We start from the raw sequence: 17,041 nt of genomic DNA, 5'->3' as shown, positions 1-17,041 counted from the left end.
AGCCGCACAGCTGCTGGCACTCGGAAGCCCCTCTGCCCTTCCCCACCAGCCAACATTCTCGCCTGTCGCTACTGAGCCGTTCTCCCGTGGGGCGTGGGGACGGCGTGGCAGTTTTCCAGGCTCGCAAACACCTCCACGAGGAAGCCACTACATTCTCTCAGGATTACTCCTTAGAATAAATCCCCAGAGATGTCACACTGAGCTCAGGAACAATGCAGCTTTAACCTCATGGAAGACATTCCCGAAAGGTGATAAAACTTTAACTCCTGCTGTGAAAGTGCTTGGTGACATAAAAGGTAGCCTTGCCCAGTGCTGTTCCAGGCACAGCTTGGATGCTGAGGCCCCGGGCTACCTGTCCCTCCCGCTTCAGTGCCTGGAGCAGGAACTCTCTGCGCTCCCTCTCCCACGGGGTGACTGCTGGAAACACTTTTTTACTTACAGAAAAAAGAAAAAGCAACCTTTTACCTCCATTTTGTGTATGTTTTTGGCATTCCTTACACTTCTTCATCTACAGAGACATCTGAACAATAAACAGTGAAGCCCCCTGTCGGGCCGCCCACTGCAGCAGCGAGGGTGCCTGGTGCTTGACGGAAGCCCTGGGTACAGGCCCCTCCTCCGGACTGGCCGGGGCTCCCTCCGACACCTCCCACCTCACAGTGGGGGGAGACCCAGCTAATCTGCGTCTTATTTCCAACTTCCTTTGTACGTTGGAAGGTGACAATCTCAACCTCTTTAGATAGTGTGAAGCACTGGATTTTCCCGACTATGAGATTGTATAGATACTTTTTTCCATTGCCTTTAATAAATTCATATGCAATTATTAGTTTACTGACTGATAATCTCAAAAGAAAGGAATATTTACTTTCTGAAAATCAAGGCTCCTTCAATTAGAGCTATTAGAGAGCTGATGTGTAAGCCAGATACTGGGGGGCGAGGGGCTCCTTCGGCAGGCGGTGGGTCCCCGCCGACGGTGCTCTGTAGCCGCCCTGGCTGGCGGGCAGACCGGCCGCAGTGGGCCAGTGGCCTCGGCAGCCCTGGGGGCTGGTCGGACAGGTGCATTCTCAGGCCCCCGCGTGGCTGCGCCCTCGTGCGGGGACCGCGGGCAGGGTGACAACCGCTCTGCCGGATCCCGACCGGACCCTGCCCTTGGGCGACGTGCATATCACCCGCCACACGCTGCCAGGACCCGCACCGCAGCCGCACTACTGGCACCGGAGCGGGACGCGTCCTCCTCACCACGGGCCCTCGAAATCATACTCACGTGGACCTCTGGGTGCAGTTTGATAAGAAATCTTTTCCTCTTGAAGCTGAGTTTGCGGACCCGGGACCAGTTGAACGTGTTGATTTTGGCGGTGCTCTGAAATTCAAGACGGACACTTGGCAGCAGTCTGAGGCCCGGACGCGGCCCCCCACCGCTTTCCCGCACGGGAGGGGGTGCGGCACGCCCCTGCCCGGCTGCCTGGCAGCCCCGTGTTTCACAATCACACCCGGGACGACTGCACTGGAGCGTCCGTGCCACATGCTAATCCGCCCGTTTTAGAAAGATAACTCGATTTCTTTGACACGGCTTTACCACGAAGTATTTTCATCAATGTTAATATTAAACTCTCCTGAAGCCCGCTCTGCAAGGAGGGGGGTCGGGAGGGGGCCGCGGCCATGGCCAGGCAGGGCTGCTTGGGCCCTGGGTGCCGAACCGGAACGAACGACGTGGGCTGGCCCTGGCCGTGGGTCTGCGTGTCTCAACACCGCCCCCGCTGACAAGGGCCCTTTGCTCTTCCACAGTGACGCATGCAAAGCACAGAAAGAACCTGGACGATTTTGTCGTGTAAGAAAGTGAATGATGGGGACATGCCACAAGGAGACAGGAGCTTGAAGGGACTCCCAGTGGCTAAATGTGGGAGAATTTAAAGATCAAACTAGATAATGATAACATCGTTAAGTGTCAGATTATAACTGAAACTATAATTTGAAGTGTAACGTGATTATAGAACGATTCCATGGGTCCACAGCGACGTAAAGGAACTAGACGAACCGGGAGAAGCCCTTCCAGGAGCACAGAGTGGAACTCACAGTCTTCATTTGGAACCTTCGCAGCAACCCAACTAGGAGGCGGTGGGATGAGGTAGTTTCAAAGATCTCTCCACAGAACATTTAGTAATTGCAAAGGATAAAAAGCAACTCTGCACCCATCTGCCCAAGTGATCGGTGCTACTACCCGCAACGGGACAGAGGCCGCGCCATGGGCCACGGCATGGGCCACACCAGGCACATCACGACCTCTGTGATTTACCCACCCGAGCAGCTCGACTGAGGGTGTGACCCCCGGCAGGGACAGTACCAGATGAGCAGCCTGCGATCTTCCAGAACACCAAGGTCACAAGAATCAGGGAGGAGGGAGAAAGTTCCGGACTGCAGAGACGAGACACAGAATGGCTGGGCAGGTGTTCGGCTGAGATGGGACGCTCCGCAGTGAACGGGGCTGGGCAGCTGGGGGGCCCCGGGCGGACCGGGGGAGGGTCTGAGCAAAGGAACATTTTGTACCGTATTTGTCACTTTTCCGTGAGCTTGAACTGCTTCCAGCACAACATTTAAGTGCATGGAACACGTCCTGGCATCTCCGTTCTCACCTCTTCCCTGCACACTCGAGATGGGGGCGGCAGGTGAGGGATGTTCTCCCTTCAGAGACTAAACATCAGCCCCAAACGGAAGGGGCGCCGACACGCACAGTGCGGACCAGCTGAGAACAGGGAAGAAACCAGGCACAGAGACCACACTGCGCCCATTTATGCACAGTGGCTGGGAGGGAGCCCAGACAGAGAGGGACCAGAGCTCGTCAGGGGCTGGGGCTGGGGTGCTGCTAATGCTATGCGGGGGGCTGGAATGTTCTGGAATTAGTGGTGACGCTGCATAATTACACAAATATACTAAAAATAACTAAATGTGTCCTTTAAATGGTGAACTTTATGGTATGTGAATTATATCTCAATTGAAAAGGCTCCTGATTAAAGAGAGGTCGTCAAAGCCAAGACAGCACGTGAGGGTCTAAACAAGGACCGAAGTGTCCTAGCTCCCAAAATGTGGCCCAAATACTCAATTACTCTGATTTGTACTCAAAGTAAAATACTGGAGAATTTTTAACAATGTTCTCAAAAAAAGCAAACAAGCAGAATAAAGCAAAACAAAACAACTCAGACACAAAACAGCAACAACAGAATTGTTTCCAGCTGCTTGCTCACCTTTTCATTTTCTCTTTTGCTCAAAATAAAAACTCACAACGGTGCTCCCTTCCGGTCTGAAAGCTCAGGCCTTCAGCTCCGACTTCTCCCACGTAGCGTCTAACAGTTTCCGCTGCTACGTTTTGGCTCCTGGAGTTTACTTTTCTCTCCCATCTTTTGTTCTTTATTTTTTCACTCTGTTTTGTGGTGATTTTCCAACTTTATCTTTCCAACATCCTCGTTCTGCCGACATGTTTGTTTCTGCTGTCACGGTTCTCCCCACCCACTGGAAAAGGATTTTTACTCAGACCCCAGCAGCTGCGCAATCTGTCCCTGACATCATGCTCTTCTTCCTTTGCAGTCCAGACTTTCTCCTGTGGCCCCATGGATGCTTTCTCCTCCGCAGTCCGGAAGTGGCCGTGGCCACACGGGCGGTGGCGTCGGTGGCTTAAGGCCAATCTTCCCGAGGCCCGCCGTCTCGTCTGTGCCAGAGGCATCTGTGAGGGTGAGTGCTCCCTTCTTGGCTCCCACCACACAGCCGTCCAGCGTGACGAATTCGCTGGTCACTTCACAACAATGGACAAAGCCGCCCAGAGGTCCGGCGCTCTCGTCAGACGGGGCGTAATCGCGGGAGGTGCTGTTCCCGACCACCCTGCCACCCTTGACGAGGCAGCTCCGGCCAACCTCACAGATTTGGCTGCTCTAAGTGCGGTGATGGTAGCCTTTCTGCCCAGCCAGGGCACAGGAAGGCCCCCGGGCAGGACGCTGCACCCCGACACAGGCGACCTTGCACAGCCCTCACAGGACCCTGCACGGCAGCTCCTTGGTGTGCCTGCGGCTGCCCACCCCTTTGTAGCCTTTGCCCTTGGTCACCCCAAATACATCGGTCATCTCGTCCCGTCCAAACATCTGGTTCACAGGGACCAGCCTCTTGCAGGTGCAGTCCCGTTGCCGGCCACTGTACCCCACTTGCCTGGGTGGCCATGCGGTGGGCCTCTTCTGGCCTGGAGGAAGCAGGTGCATCAGGATGTGGGCAACAGCGCCAATTGGCGGCTCTTCGTGCTGCCGACTGCCGCCCCCAGTTGCTCCTGCCGTCGCCTCCCCGCCACTTCCTGCAGTGTTTGGAGAAGACCTCCTTCTTAGCTTTCTGCCGGCTCTCACAGACGCGCTCAGTGAGGGTGGTCGCGAGGGGTTGCCACGCACCCACGATGTCCGCAGCCACCAAGGGCGGCGTCTCCACAGTGGCCACGGCCTGCACAGCTTCCTCCTCGCTGACCCTGGACCCAGGCCTCCCGCCCTCCCGCAGGAAGCGGGCCCTGCTGGCCTGGCAGCCCGGGAAGCTCCTTGCCCCCTGCAGGGCTGGCCACCGCACTTCCGAGACAAGACGCCAGGCCCAACCTGGGCGCAGAGACCTCCTGTGGGCCACCACCACCACGGCGCAGCTCGGCTGTCGTGGTTTTTCGAGCACACATGTTTACAGCGTGTCCCTGGCTGCACCCGGCTCTTGTGTCAGAGATGCAAGCTTCTCGTTGCTGTGGGGCTCTTAGGAAGATGGAAAGCAGTAAATACATCCACACGGTTCCAGTTCTAAAGGCACCAAAAATGCGTGCACAGTGACGTCTCCCCTCCCGAAGCCGCTAGAGGTGACCAGTGCCACCAGTTTATTTTGTGTGGAATAAACAGTGTGCCCGAGACTCCATGAGATGGACGCTCACCGTGAGTCTGCCAGCCTCCTGGTGACTGGAGGCTGGCACCTCACTGCCACAGGAGGCTAGAGGAACCGCCACAAGGCGCAAGCTCTGTGCGTCTGTGTCCCCCGAGTGCCACGCGGCGTGAAGCCTTGTGTCCGCCAGCCTGACGGGGAACCAACGTCCTCTCTGAGGCGCTGGAGGTTTCGCTGTGCTTGTCCACCCTCCCGTTCCTGGCCCTGGTTCTGCTTCTTCTGAGTCTCTTTCCCCAACAATCTGGTCTGTCCTTCAGGAGAGAACCCTCACCGGATCCTGGCGACGCCGGTGCTGGTAGCTCCGCAGGTCCTGAGAGCGCCGGCCCGCCACCGTCAGTGGAACCTGACGAGGGACGGGCGGTCTGTGCAGCTGACGCTCGGCGCACGGCTCAGGAGCTGAAAGAGGGGGCTGGCAGCTGCATGGCGGAAGACACCGCGTCCGCACTCACGGCGCCAGCGAGGCCGCAGGGCGTCTCAGGTGTGACTCCTGAGGACACGACATCACCTGGGCAGTGGTCGCGCTGGGAACATGTCTACCTTTAATCACAGGAAAACGGCCGACAAGCCCCAGATGAGGAACACTTTACTAAACGTGAAACGGGACCGTGCTGACACCACCGGTGTCGTCGGAGAGGGGAAGCACGTGTGCCCGCACCACAGGTGCCTGAGGCTGCGTCCTGCCCGGAGGAAATGAAAGCCTCGCGGACGTCGCTGGCCCGCTGACGAGGCTGGACAGACGCCGAGTCTGGTAAGGACGTGCCAGCGGCCCGGGGACAGGGCACTGCAGTGGAGAAGGGGCACTCTCTGCACTGGGAAGCACACCCTACAGTCCTGGGAATCAGGCCACGACGCCGGCCTCCCCTCACACACCTTGGGGGGACAGTGTGAGTGAGCACGCCTGAGAGTGGCGGGTGTGACACGCAGGAGCGGTGGGTGTGACACCCAGCAGCGGGTGAGTCGGGGTAAGTTTAGGAGTGTTTCCAAAAGAAGGCTTTCAAGAGAGGAGGCCCCACAAGGCCAGCTCGCAGCTCTTTGTGGGGGGTGGGAGCCCTGGGATCAACACCGTGGGGCTCCCACGAGGCTGCCTGGCCTCTCGCAGCCATCGGCTCATGGGCTGGAGCGTGACGCGTCCTCTATACTATCCGAGCCGTACCCCGGAGGGGACGACCTTGCCCTCCTCCCACACGGGCGGGCTGCAAGTGCCCCGCACGCAGACACACGGACAAACCCAGCTTCCCGTCCCAGTCCTGGCTGGCTCTTGGGGACACAGTGGCCTCTTCCCCGGCTTCCCCACGGCAGCCGTTGGACCTCAGCCTCTTCCACTCACCTACTCACTGCCCAACTCCCAACATTTTGCTGATATCTCTCAACTTCTGTGGTTTCCTTTCTCAGTCTTGGTTCTTACTGATTTAAACTTAAAAAAATTTTCTTCACTGCCATCCTGGTGGGGGATTTGAGGGAGTACAAATAAATTGAATCAGCCATCTTCAATGTGAAGTCCTTAACCTTGCTTTTACAACTCGCTCTGGCTATAAACTATGACAATGACGATGGACGTAAGACTCAAGTCTGTGACGCAGGAACCATCACGGGTGTGAGCGGGTGTGGGGGCCGCGGGGGCCCTCGCTCAAGGGCATGGCTGACGTACCGCTCCCTCTCACAGATGCATCATTAAACGTAAAACGGGGCTACATTGCACTCAGACAGCACGTAACATAATTCACATTCAAAATTCAAAATTAAATTGTTTTCTCGACAGGACATTGACATGTGAAGGCGAGGCAGAGGAAAAGGAAACAAGCGTGCTTGACCAGGGAGGCGGAACAGGTGAGCCACTCCAGGCGGTCGCAGGCCAGGAGCCCGACGGGGGCTGAGCTGCCAGGACGGGTCCCCAGGCCCCTGCTCTGCGCGACTGGGCAGGCCTCGGGACCGCTGCACTCAACCAGAGGTGCGTGCTTCGACGAAGGCCAGCACCCAGAGAGCCCAAGGAGCCACCATGGGCAGGGACGCAGTTACCCAGGTCAGAGAGGACACGGTCTCTGGAGCAAAGGGCCCGTACTCCAGCAGTCGCTGTCAGGCCCGCGGATGCCGCAAACCCCAGGACACAGTCGGCTACAGATGGAGCTCAGTGGCCACGTCCGTCACTACTCACCTGCCCCACACGACGAACGCAGAAACTCCCTGAGCGCAGACTGTCACCTGGCGGCACCCTCTGTGTTTTCTAGCCTGCTCTGTCCCGTCACCTTAAATGACGCTGAGCCCCGCTGCGGCCCCTACGGCAGCAGGCCCAGCCGAGGCTCGGGGGCCGCTCCCGGGAGGACAGAGCCTCAGGTGAAGGCCTAAGGGGGCGGCCTTTGTTTCAGCACCAGAAGAGGGGGCCAGGCCGGGCGCCCTGAGGGGCGGTGGGCTCCGAAACAGTGAGGACAAAGACAAGAAGACAACTTCTCTATTGGGTGACATGCAAAGCTCCCCTCCAAGTCCAAGACCTCATCCATCAGAACAAAAGCCTACCAGAATATGTGGAGACCGAGCCCGCCAGGCCGGAGCAGCCCCACCCCCCGCTCCTGCCCTCCCTACCTGGAACACAAGGACACCTGTGTGGGAAACCGCCAAGCTGATCTTGGCCCCCTCCCTGTCGGAAGCCTGGTGAAGCCTGATGCCGTACATCTCCAACTTGCGGGCGATGTCCAGCACCTGGAAGTCGGACTCGGCAGGCGTCTGGCCCCTGCGGTGAAAGATGGCAGGTCACAGCCCCGAAAGCGGCTGCTCTGAGAGCCGAGCGCAGCGCAGACATGACCAGGAAAACTGAGTGGAACAACCCCGCAAAGGGGGCTTCGTCGCTTCGGGGTAGGCCGCTCGCTGTCTGGGACCCCACCCGCTGCGAATACGGCCCCGTGCAGATGGGACACACCGTCCCCCCCTCCTGCGCTGTCACCTACGCCCCACCACGGGTGCATCTTTGCGTTCACTGGCCGCCCGCCGCTCAGCCCGCTCTGCGTGCTGATGAGGGGATGTGCAGACGGGACAGGTGGAGACGCCCGTGCCGGAGGGGACGCCAAGGTCTCTGCCAGCACCGCAGGGAGCCCATCAGCCCTTCAAAGAGCGGGGGTCTTTTCTAAGGGCACTGATGTGCAATCCGACCGTTGCAACAGACTTTTATGTGAAGAAAATTATAAAACCGAATAAAAATATCGTCACCAGGACAACTGGCTTTACCCACGTGCAGGTCTCCACGTGCCACGTGCCTCTCGCTCCCAGGAAGAGACGCTGCACTGCCCGCCAGCCTCCAGGAGGGTGGCTGGCGCTCAGACAGCGGGCAGCTGGGCAAAGGGAAGACTGTCCCAGTCAGGGGCACCCACGTCCCAGGCCCGAATCCACCCGCAGGATTTCCCTTCCTTCTTCTTCCTTCCAAATGCCTGAGCTGTGGATCTTTAAGCAATAATGCGGCTGTTCGGGTTTGCCATTCCTGATTCCACTCTTTGACTAAAATTTCCATTCTTTGAATTTGGCTATTTGGAACCTGCCTATTAACTTCCATTTTCCTAAGTCGTCGACAGGGAGGGACGCCCAGTGTGTGGCATAGCTGCTTTCCGAGAAGCCCTGACCTGCAGGGCGTGCGGCCCTAGAGCTGGGAGGAGCAGAGGCTGGCGGTTCCGAGGTTCGGCGAGCACCCTGGACGCTAGGGCAGTGCTGGTGGCCCAGAGAGCGGGGACCCCCCACCGCCACGAGCAGGCTTCAGCATCAGGGATGGTGAGGCCATTCCGAGACCTCTCAGACGGAAACGAGGGGTGCTCTTGGATGCGGGAAGAAAGACGATCCTTTTTATACAGTGGGGAAACTCTGGCCAAACGGCGTTTATGTCCTAGTGTTTCATGGAGGGCAGAATTTGCTACCAATAAAACTGGATACTTAGCTGAAGAGGTTTCTAAGCCCAGTTCTGAAGGTGGAGTGTGGCCGCTCCTGACCACGTGCAGCAAAGCACAGGGAGAAATGACTGAAGGGTAGGACTGTTAAGCAAAGAGGAAAAGTTTAGAGACCTGAAAAATTCCCAGCCTACTCGTATGCCAAAACCCGAGATCGCTGAGGGCGTGGTCCAGCGGTGTCTGACGCGGGGAGTGGGGCCTGCCAGCTGCGGGTCAGGGCTAGTGCAGGAGCTGAGGCTGCCCTCCCATTGGAGGGCGCTGGGGCAGGCTGCGGGAGCTGCAGGGTGACCCAGCCCAGGGCAGCAGTGGTGGGTGGGGCCACTGCAGAGTGCAGAGCTGTGGGCTGAGAGGCCCAGTCTCACGCCTGAGGTGACCATCATTCAGCGGTCAGGCTTGGATTTCCTCAGGATGCCGCTGTACCTGCAGGCACATGACTAGCCGGGTTCCACAGCGTCCCAGCTAGAGGGGACTCTGCCTCGGGACGAGTGTCCCTGGAGTCTCACCCACAGGATTTCGATGAGACTTTAAGCCTTGCAGGGTTGTTGGGGTGAAAGGAATGTACTTTGCATGTGAGGACAAAAATTGTGGGGGGACAGGTGGAATGTTACAGAAGGGAGGTTTTTGCCCCCCAAGATCCATATGCTGAAGCCTAACCCCCGAAGTCATAGTGCTGGGAAGTGACTGCGTAGAACCCTTGTGAATGGAGTCAGTGCCCTTATAAAAGACGCTCCAGAAAGGCCTCGCCCCTTCCTCCACATGAGGGCACAGGGAGAAGACAACCGGCAGGTCCCTACCAGACCCAGAGCTGCTAGTGCCTTGACCTGGACTTCCGGCCCCCAGAGACGTGAGGAACAAACGTCTGGCATGCACCGAGACACCACCTTTCAAGTCTTTTCCTGCAAACTCAGAGGCCCAAGGCGAGCACGGCGATAGTCAGGGAGAGCCTGCTCCAGCGTCCTGCTCAGGGATCACGAGGGTGTGCCCACTGCGTCGGGAACGGAAGCATAAGCCACGTGGAGAACCCATCGTGATTTAAACGAAGGCGCAGTACTGTCTTTGAGAGACTCCCACAAAGGGGGATTCAAAGAAATGAAGGACGTGCGACACATTCCCGCCGGCGCGGCAGGCGGGGTTAGCGGAGCGGAGCTGTGAGGGCCCGAGACAGACCCGAGCTCCGGACTCTGGCTCCCTCGGGGGGCCCACCCGACTTCTCCTCTCGATGGCGCCCTAGGGTTTTTAAAGCAGCCACCTCACGACATGCACACGCAAATGAACAGGTGCAGCTAAGTGCACATACACACACACACGGGACGCCAGCCCTCGCCGAGGTCTAGTTCTTTGCCTCCTCCACAGGCCGGCTGCTCAGTGTCACCGCTCCAGACTGTCGCCACCCCTCACTCTCAGTGCTCTTGAGCCTGAACCTCACTGAAGGCGCCGAGGCCCCTGTGCGGTCAGTCACAGCCCGTGGACGTTCCCGCCCGCGCTCGCTGTGCCTGGCGGTGACCCTCCACTCAGGAGGCTGCGGCCCCTTCCCGGAGCCCTCCCTCAGGGCCCGCATGCTCGTGGCCCCTGCTCTCACGGCCCTGTGGTGTCCCCTCCTCCACGCATCCTGCTGGGCTCCGCACTCTGTGCCATCTTTCTCTCCCGAGGTGGTCTCACTCGCTGCGCAGCTCGGTCTGCCCGCTCCCCGGACCCCCCTCTCTTAGGCACTGTTGCCTTGGGAGACAAGTCACAGGGCAGCGCCTTCCTCCAGGTGTCCAGCCCTGGCTCGGTGTGTCTCGGCAGGGAGAGACCCTGTCCCCAACTCCAGGGGCAAATCCTGAACAAATGACTGTCACCTTTGGCTGGCACTGGGAGAGGGCCCTTCGTCCAGCTGGTCCTCAGAGTCAGTGTGACTCCTGGAGCTGCTTGCTGTACCTTCCCTGCCACCAGCCAGAATGAAGGCCAGGCTTGAGAGAGGCCATGCCCAGGGCACCCAGGACACGAGCCAGAGCCCTGATGAGTGCCGGCCCCCTGCTGGGTAGCCCAGGAGTGCTGAACGCTGACGCCAAGGGGTACCCCGAGGCACACCCATGACGGAGCACATGCCTTCGCTCAGCTTTGCCGCCGAGAAGGCAGCCACGACAGCACGTCACACATAGCAAGCACGTGAGGGTCGCGTCAGTCCCGTCAGCGGCTGACACTTTTGTTCGCTCTACCGTTAACCCAGAGGAATCTGCATCGTGCTGGGCCCTCCTTCCCGTCTGTCTCCCCAGCTCCTCGGCTCTGGCCTCTGCCCGGACCACCCCCAGGGGCTAATTCCTCAGAGGAGCCTCCCGAGCACCCTCCCGGTCCTCATCGCTCCTCCCCCGAAGAAGGCTGTGCCTGTCAACCTGTCTAGCTCAGGTGTGTCAGGTCCTCATCGCTCCTCCCCCGAAGAAGGCTGTGCCTGTCAACCTGTCCAGCTCAGGTGTGTCAGGTCCTCATTGCTCCTCCCCCGAAGAAGGCTGTGCCTGTCAACCTGTCCAGCTCAGGTGTCACAACTGACGCCACGTATTTGCCTATCCAGAGCCTGCATGCCGCCGGGGGCGCCTAGGCCCTCCCTAGGTCTGGAGAGGGGCCAGACGCGTGACCAAGTACAGGCAGCCTCACAGGGCACAGTGTCCTCGAAGCAGGACTCAGTGACTTGTGTGGGCAGCAGTGACTGACAGAGAGCTGGCACCCAAACTTCTACAGAAGGGGCTGGACCCCAGCAGAGCTTCACCTACACGACGTTATGTGATGGAACACGCCTGCGCCTCAACCCGCTCCTTCTCAGGACCCGGCCAAGTGCCCAGAATGTGCCCGGGAGCGCTCACCTTGCTGAAATCAAGGTCACCGCCACCTGGGCCTCAGCCCGCAGCCCTGGCTCTGCCCTGTCACGGCCCTGTCTCCGAATCTCTCTCCACTCCCCTCTCCTCCAGCACTGTCCCTCTGGGTCCCTCACTCCAATCCGGAAAAACCCGCCGCTGTCAAGTCTCAGAGAAGCTGACGAACTGCACTGAGCCACCGAGGGCTGCCTCCACCACTCGACACTGCCTGGCAGGGACCCCCACGACAGCCACCCGACGTCCTGCTGTCCTCGCTCCTCCTGGGGCCCCGACCTCCTTCCCAGCCTTTGCTAAAGCGGCCACCTTGCAGTGCGTGACTGGCTCCCAGGGAGCGCCAGCCGTCAGTGTGGTCAGAGGCTGCCGCAGGCGCCCTCACGCGCCGTTTGGCCACCGCTGCAGAGACCGTGGGCCGGCGGCCGGTCCCGAATGACTCACGTGTGCGTCCGATGGAATTCCAGTATCTTCTCCAGAGAGGGCGCCTGGCGGGGCAGGTACTCGTTGGCTTTGAGGTGCTCGCGATCCAGGTTCTCGTCATAATCTCCTATCTCCGCTGAGATGAGATCACAACCGTTAAACATTTTAATTTTTAAATAAAGAAGAATACAAGCATTCGTACATGCAAATGCATAAACTAAAAGTAGAAAAAAATGATCCTAAATCTGTAGTAAGATAACACATCCTTAACTAAATAAGAGTTTGTATTTTATTTTTCCAAATGTTTCATGCTGTTAAAGGCAAATATGTAGGCAGGTGAGGATATTTTTAGTTTTAAAGACCAAAGACGCAGGTGAGTAGCCCCGGGGGCAAGCGCCGAGCTGCCAGTTGGACAGAGTGTGTGTTTTAAACCACACTTGATGCATGAGAGGCTGACGCATGTAACTTCGTTTCGGGGCACTGTAGTTTGGCCCAGCCCAATGCCACGTGGGCACTCGCTGCCTCCTGCTCTGCCAGCCGCGGGCCTCGTGCAGCCCAGCGAAGCGCAGCCCGGCGTCAGAGCCTCTCTTACATTTCCCCCGGTTCGGCTTTAAGTAACTACAGTTCCTCACATACATCTGAGCCAGCTCTTGCCCTGTGTGAGATACTGAAGAAACATTTACTTTCTCCTCCAGGTTTAACGCCCAACTTGTCTGGGGGCTGTGGTGTTCACCCCAAGGAGGCCCCTTCCTGGGGGCGCTGAGAACCAGGCTGACCACTGACTCCTAGGCTGGAGAGGTTTGTCGGTAAAATGAGCAAAGGCACAAAGGAGAAACAACCCGAAAGAATGCCCGGGGTACGGGCTCAGGCCTCGGGCCTCTCTGCCAGGGGGCTCGTTGCCAGAAGGGGCTCCAGTTCTGCGGAAGGTAGTATCGCGAACGTGCAAACGGAACGCCGCCCTTTGCCCACGCTCATTAACCTTGCAGGTGCGTCGGCTCCTGGCGAGGCTGGGCCTACCTGGGCCGCGCACCCGGGACATCGCCCCCGCCCCCGCCCCGGCCCCCGCCAGCGCCCGCGGCCCGGAGGCACTGACACTGCAGAAGGTGGGACACGAGGAGTGCCGCCGTGGCGTCCGTGCAGGTCAGGCGCTCTTCCAGGAGGTCTCTCTTAAGTTGCAAGGCAAACAAGTACCTAGAAGGGAATACGAAAGATCACAGAGATCAACTCCAAAGGTTCCAGAACATGCTCCCCGTGTCTCCGTCGCAGGAGAGCACACAGCCCCAGGAGGGTGACACCAGGGCAGACAGTGAGCAAAGGCAGGCACAAGTGGCCCTTGAGGCGGCAGCGGCTCGGCAAGCTGAGTCACACAGGGCACACCACATCCACAGTGCCGGGCGCGCGGGAGCCTCACGTGAACGAGGACAGACGCTGGCCTTCCTGAGCACCACAGCCCACAGCACTACACACCGCTGGGGAAACGCGCGAGTGCATGCCGCTTCTGCTGCACGCACAACTGCACTCACGATTTTGTGCGAAACGGCAGAAAGAGGGCCAACTAAGATACAGCTCAAGGGCGGCTATGAGAATTCTACGCAGATTGGGACTATCTGGTCTTGGCTAGGGTCTGAGGACGGGGGCTCCCGCATACCCCTGGAGAGAACGTGACCAGGGAAGGCAGACTGAAAACATCTGCGTGTCCGTTTTCCCGTCAATGAGTAGTTACTGAGCACATATTCTGTCCCGGGCACGGAACCTGAGCCTGGAAACACGATGGTGAACAAGACAAACTCACTGGCCCCTTGCTGGAATCTATGCTCCAGTGTGAGCTGTTAAAAGGCGCTGTGTTCAATGAAAATTCTAACACGCAGACTCTACCTCAGCAGTTCCACCTCTGCAAACTTTTCCTGCAGAAATATTTCCAGAGTTACCACAGACGAGTGGCTAGGGATGTTTATTTGCATTACAAGAGAAAAAAATAACCTAAACATGTGCTAATATGAGAACGGTTAGAGAAATTAGGTCACAGCCCTCTATATACTGCTATGGAAAGCTGTCCGCGGCAAGCTATGGACGGGGTGAAGAAGTCACTCTGCAGTGCCACGTGTGTGTTCATTCAGAGGAGGGGTGAGCCTGGTGCACGTGGACACTGGCCGGTGTGCAGTGCTTAAAGAGGCGTCGTGGCAACTGACCCTCGCACGAACGGAGATACGAACAGGACTTGGAAGAAAGGTTTTCGAGAATGAAAAATGAGACACTAGGGGACGGTTGGACGGTTGGACGCTGCTTGCGACACATCGGTCCCTCTGGGGCCCTGGGTCTGCTTGTGCGCTGCCTGTGGGTTCGCCTGAGACACATCCCTGGTGTCGGTGCTTCTGGGCGGAGTGGGCCAGTAGGGGGTGAAGTGGGCATGTTCCTTTTTTACTCCACACAGCTTTATTAGAGAACCTTTTTCTTCTCTTATCACAAACATATATATTTTTTTATAAGTGAAAAAGGACCTTCCGCATAAACATGGCCTGGGCTCAGGACCCTGAATTAGTAACTTCTGGCTACTCATCATTTCCTAGGTATATATATATTTAGAAGTTATTCCCTCAAAAGAGATCTATTTTGGTAAATGTCAAGTATGTAACGTGTGACTGAGGCAAGTTCTGTGTTCACTATAAAGATGCTTTTGCCCCCCCCTGGGGTCACCTCCTCCTCTAAAAACGCAGGCGGAACGAATGTGACCTCGATGGCCCTCGCAGCTGGCAGTCTGATCCTGTGACAAACGGCCTGCCAAAACCTCGTGAGGGGGTCCCCAGGCACGAGTCCGGGTCTCTTCGGGAAGGCTACACGGTGCCCTGGTACCCCACACCGCCACAGGTCAGCTTCATCTCACTCCTGACCTTGGGCTTTGAGCTGGTTTTTAGATCGCTGCTTAATTATTCATTACAGAATTGGTACATAAAACACAAAGAAAAAACCTTCCATAATCCTATTGCCCAGATGAAACAACTGTAAACACTTTCTTTCAATCACTATGTCAAAGAGCCAGTCTTGAATTCAAGAGCAGCACAAAGGAAAGCTCGTCACTCATGAGGACTCGCGCACTTGGTACTCGTCCTAGCGAAGCATGTCTTGTCAGAAGCACGCGGGCGACGTCCCTAAGACCTCCGCGCACGTGGATAAACCCATGCGCACTGGGGGAAGAGGGAAAATCGGTCCAACCGTCCCCTAGTGTCTCATTTTTCATTCTCGAAAACCTTTCTTCCAAGTCCTGTTTGTATCTGCGTTTGTGCGAGGGTCAGTTGCCACGACGCCTCTTTAAGCACTGCACACCGGCCAGTCTCCACGTGCACCAGGCTCACCCCTCCTCTGAACACAGGGTGAAAGGACAGCCCTGCTGGCAGCGGCCACAGCTCACAGCGGGCTCTTTACCGTGTATATTCTTCTTGCAGCTGGCCTGGGTCAGGTGGGAAAAACTTCACTGCTAGGCGAAGCACGGCATTCTTCGGCTCTATGAAAAGAAAACATTTAAACTTCACAATTAAGGTCGATCTCTGTATTTGCGTTCTTTCCATACACTGTGGTGTGACTGGGCGGGTGCTTTCAAACCGCCGGTTAGAGCAGATCTTCTCGAATAAGGTATTAAGAAATTCCCCAGGCATGCAGTTATGAGTCCTAAGTCCCCATCACATATCAAAGAAAATTTAAGACCTTTTGCATTAAGCAGAGATTCCTCAAGGAACCCTAAAAATGGGCAGGAAATGGCACATTAAAGTTTTAAAATATATTCTTACTTACATTTTACAATTTAAAAAGTGATTTCAAAAGTTAAGGTGTTTCTGAAACCCTCACGCACTGTAGGAAAGGATGGTGTCACCACTGGCTGCACGGAGCCAGCACAAGCTGAGCACTGGGAGGGAAAGGTGTGGGCTGGCGGAGCACCTGTGTCCCTGAGATTCCGGAGCACCGCCAGCCTGCGCTTCAGCGGAAGGGAGGAGGAGCGGCTCTGCTGGAGTGCGACCCGCCCCACGTGGCCCAGGCTGCCAGGGAGGCCGGGTCCCCCCACACAGCCTCCCCAGTGCTGAACACGGTACGGGGAGCTCCGACCACTAGAGACGTCGTGCTGTGCGATTACTAAGAACCGAGCAGCTTACGATGTGCCATAGTTTTAAAACGTAATAGAAAATAACTGCATTCATGATTACAGAATGGTATTAACTATTTTATTTAAAATGCTAATTAAAGACAGGACCCCCCATGTCTTTTGATAGTGTAGACAAACCACATACTTATTTTTGCATACTGGCCCCAAATGAAAGCACCATCAGCAGCACGTCTGAGGTGAGGAGCCGAGGCCCCCAGAGGCCCCCTGAGGCCCCCACTGAAGCCCGCTGAGCTAGCGCGCCCCCACCCGCGCCTCATCAGGTTGACAGCAAAATGGCTTCCAGGTTCATCTGCTGTCCAGACTAGTGACAATGGACATCTGGACATGCCTTGAATTTGAATAGTCAAGAACAAAAGCATCTTAAATGAACAGAAGTCTAAAGTTTAAAAAAAAAAGGACTTACTTCGTACTTGCCTAATGATGGGTTTCATAGGTTCGAGCCAAATCTGAAGGGGATTTAAGAGAACGAATCTATTAATTTCTCTATGTAATTAGTATGTTACAAAACACAAAAACAATTATGATTAAGAGAGACGGGCAAGGCAGGGACATTTTGACCCTCCTGCTCTTAGGCACACGTCAAACCCTGGCAGAACAGAGCGGCAGGGGCGCCGGCTCTAGGGGCGAGGAGGCGCTGTGGTGCTGCCAGGCACGGGGCCCCAACAAGCATCGGGGGCACCGTGGGGCCGGACAGGCACCGCGCGCACACCCCACTCACAAACCGACCCGGGGTGGCCACACAGCCGGCCAGAGCCCCACGACGC

The 17,041-nt window shown here is 57.1% G+C and overlaps 1 protein-coding gene across 3 annotated transcripts in view; it reads right to left on the bottom strand.

Moving 5' to 3' along the window:
* The window catches only part of FARP2 (FERM, ARH/RhoGEF and pleckstrin domain protein 2), an 87,372-nt gene that overhangs the window by 30,464 nt on the left and 39,867 nt on the right, over window positions 1-17,041 (bottom strand). For all 3 annotated transcript variants that reach the window (XM_039861137.1, XM_039861145.1, XM_039861154.1), the window contains exons 4-9: window positions 16,681-16,723; window positions 15,545-15,623; window positions 13,218-13,315; window positions 12,146-12,260; window positions 7,516-7,663; window positions 1,262-1,357 (exon numbers count right to left, since the gene is read on the bottom strand). In XM_039861137.1, coding sequence (XP_039717071.1) covers window positions 1,262-1,357; window positions 7,516-7,663; window positions 12,146-12,260; window positions 13,218-13,315; window positions 15,545-15,623; window positions 16,681-16,723 — 579 coding nt within the window. The remainder of the gene's footprint in view (window positions 1-1,261; window positions 1,358-7,515; window positions 7,664-12,145; window positions 12,261-13,217; window positions 13,316-15,544; window positions 15,624-16,680; window positions 16,724-17,041) is intronic.

Source organism: Pteropus medius, unplaced genomic scaffold (assembly GCF_902729225.1).
Source record: "Pteropus medius unplaced genomic scaffold, Ma_sr-lr_union100, whole genome shotgun sequence".
Taxonomy (NCBI): Eukaryota; Metazoa; Chordata; class Mammalia; order Chiroptera; family Pteropodidae; genus Pteropus; species Pteropus medius.
This window is presented reverse-complemented; position numbering and strand designations above follow the sequence as displayed.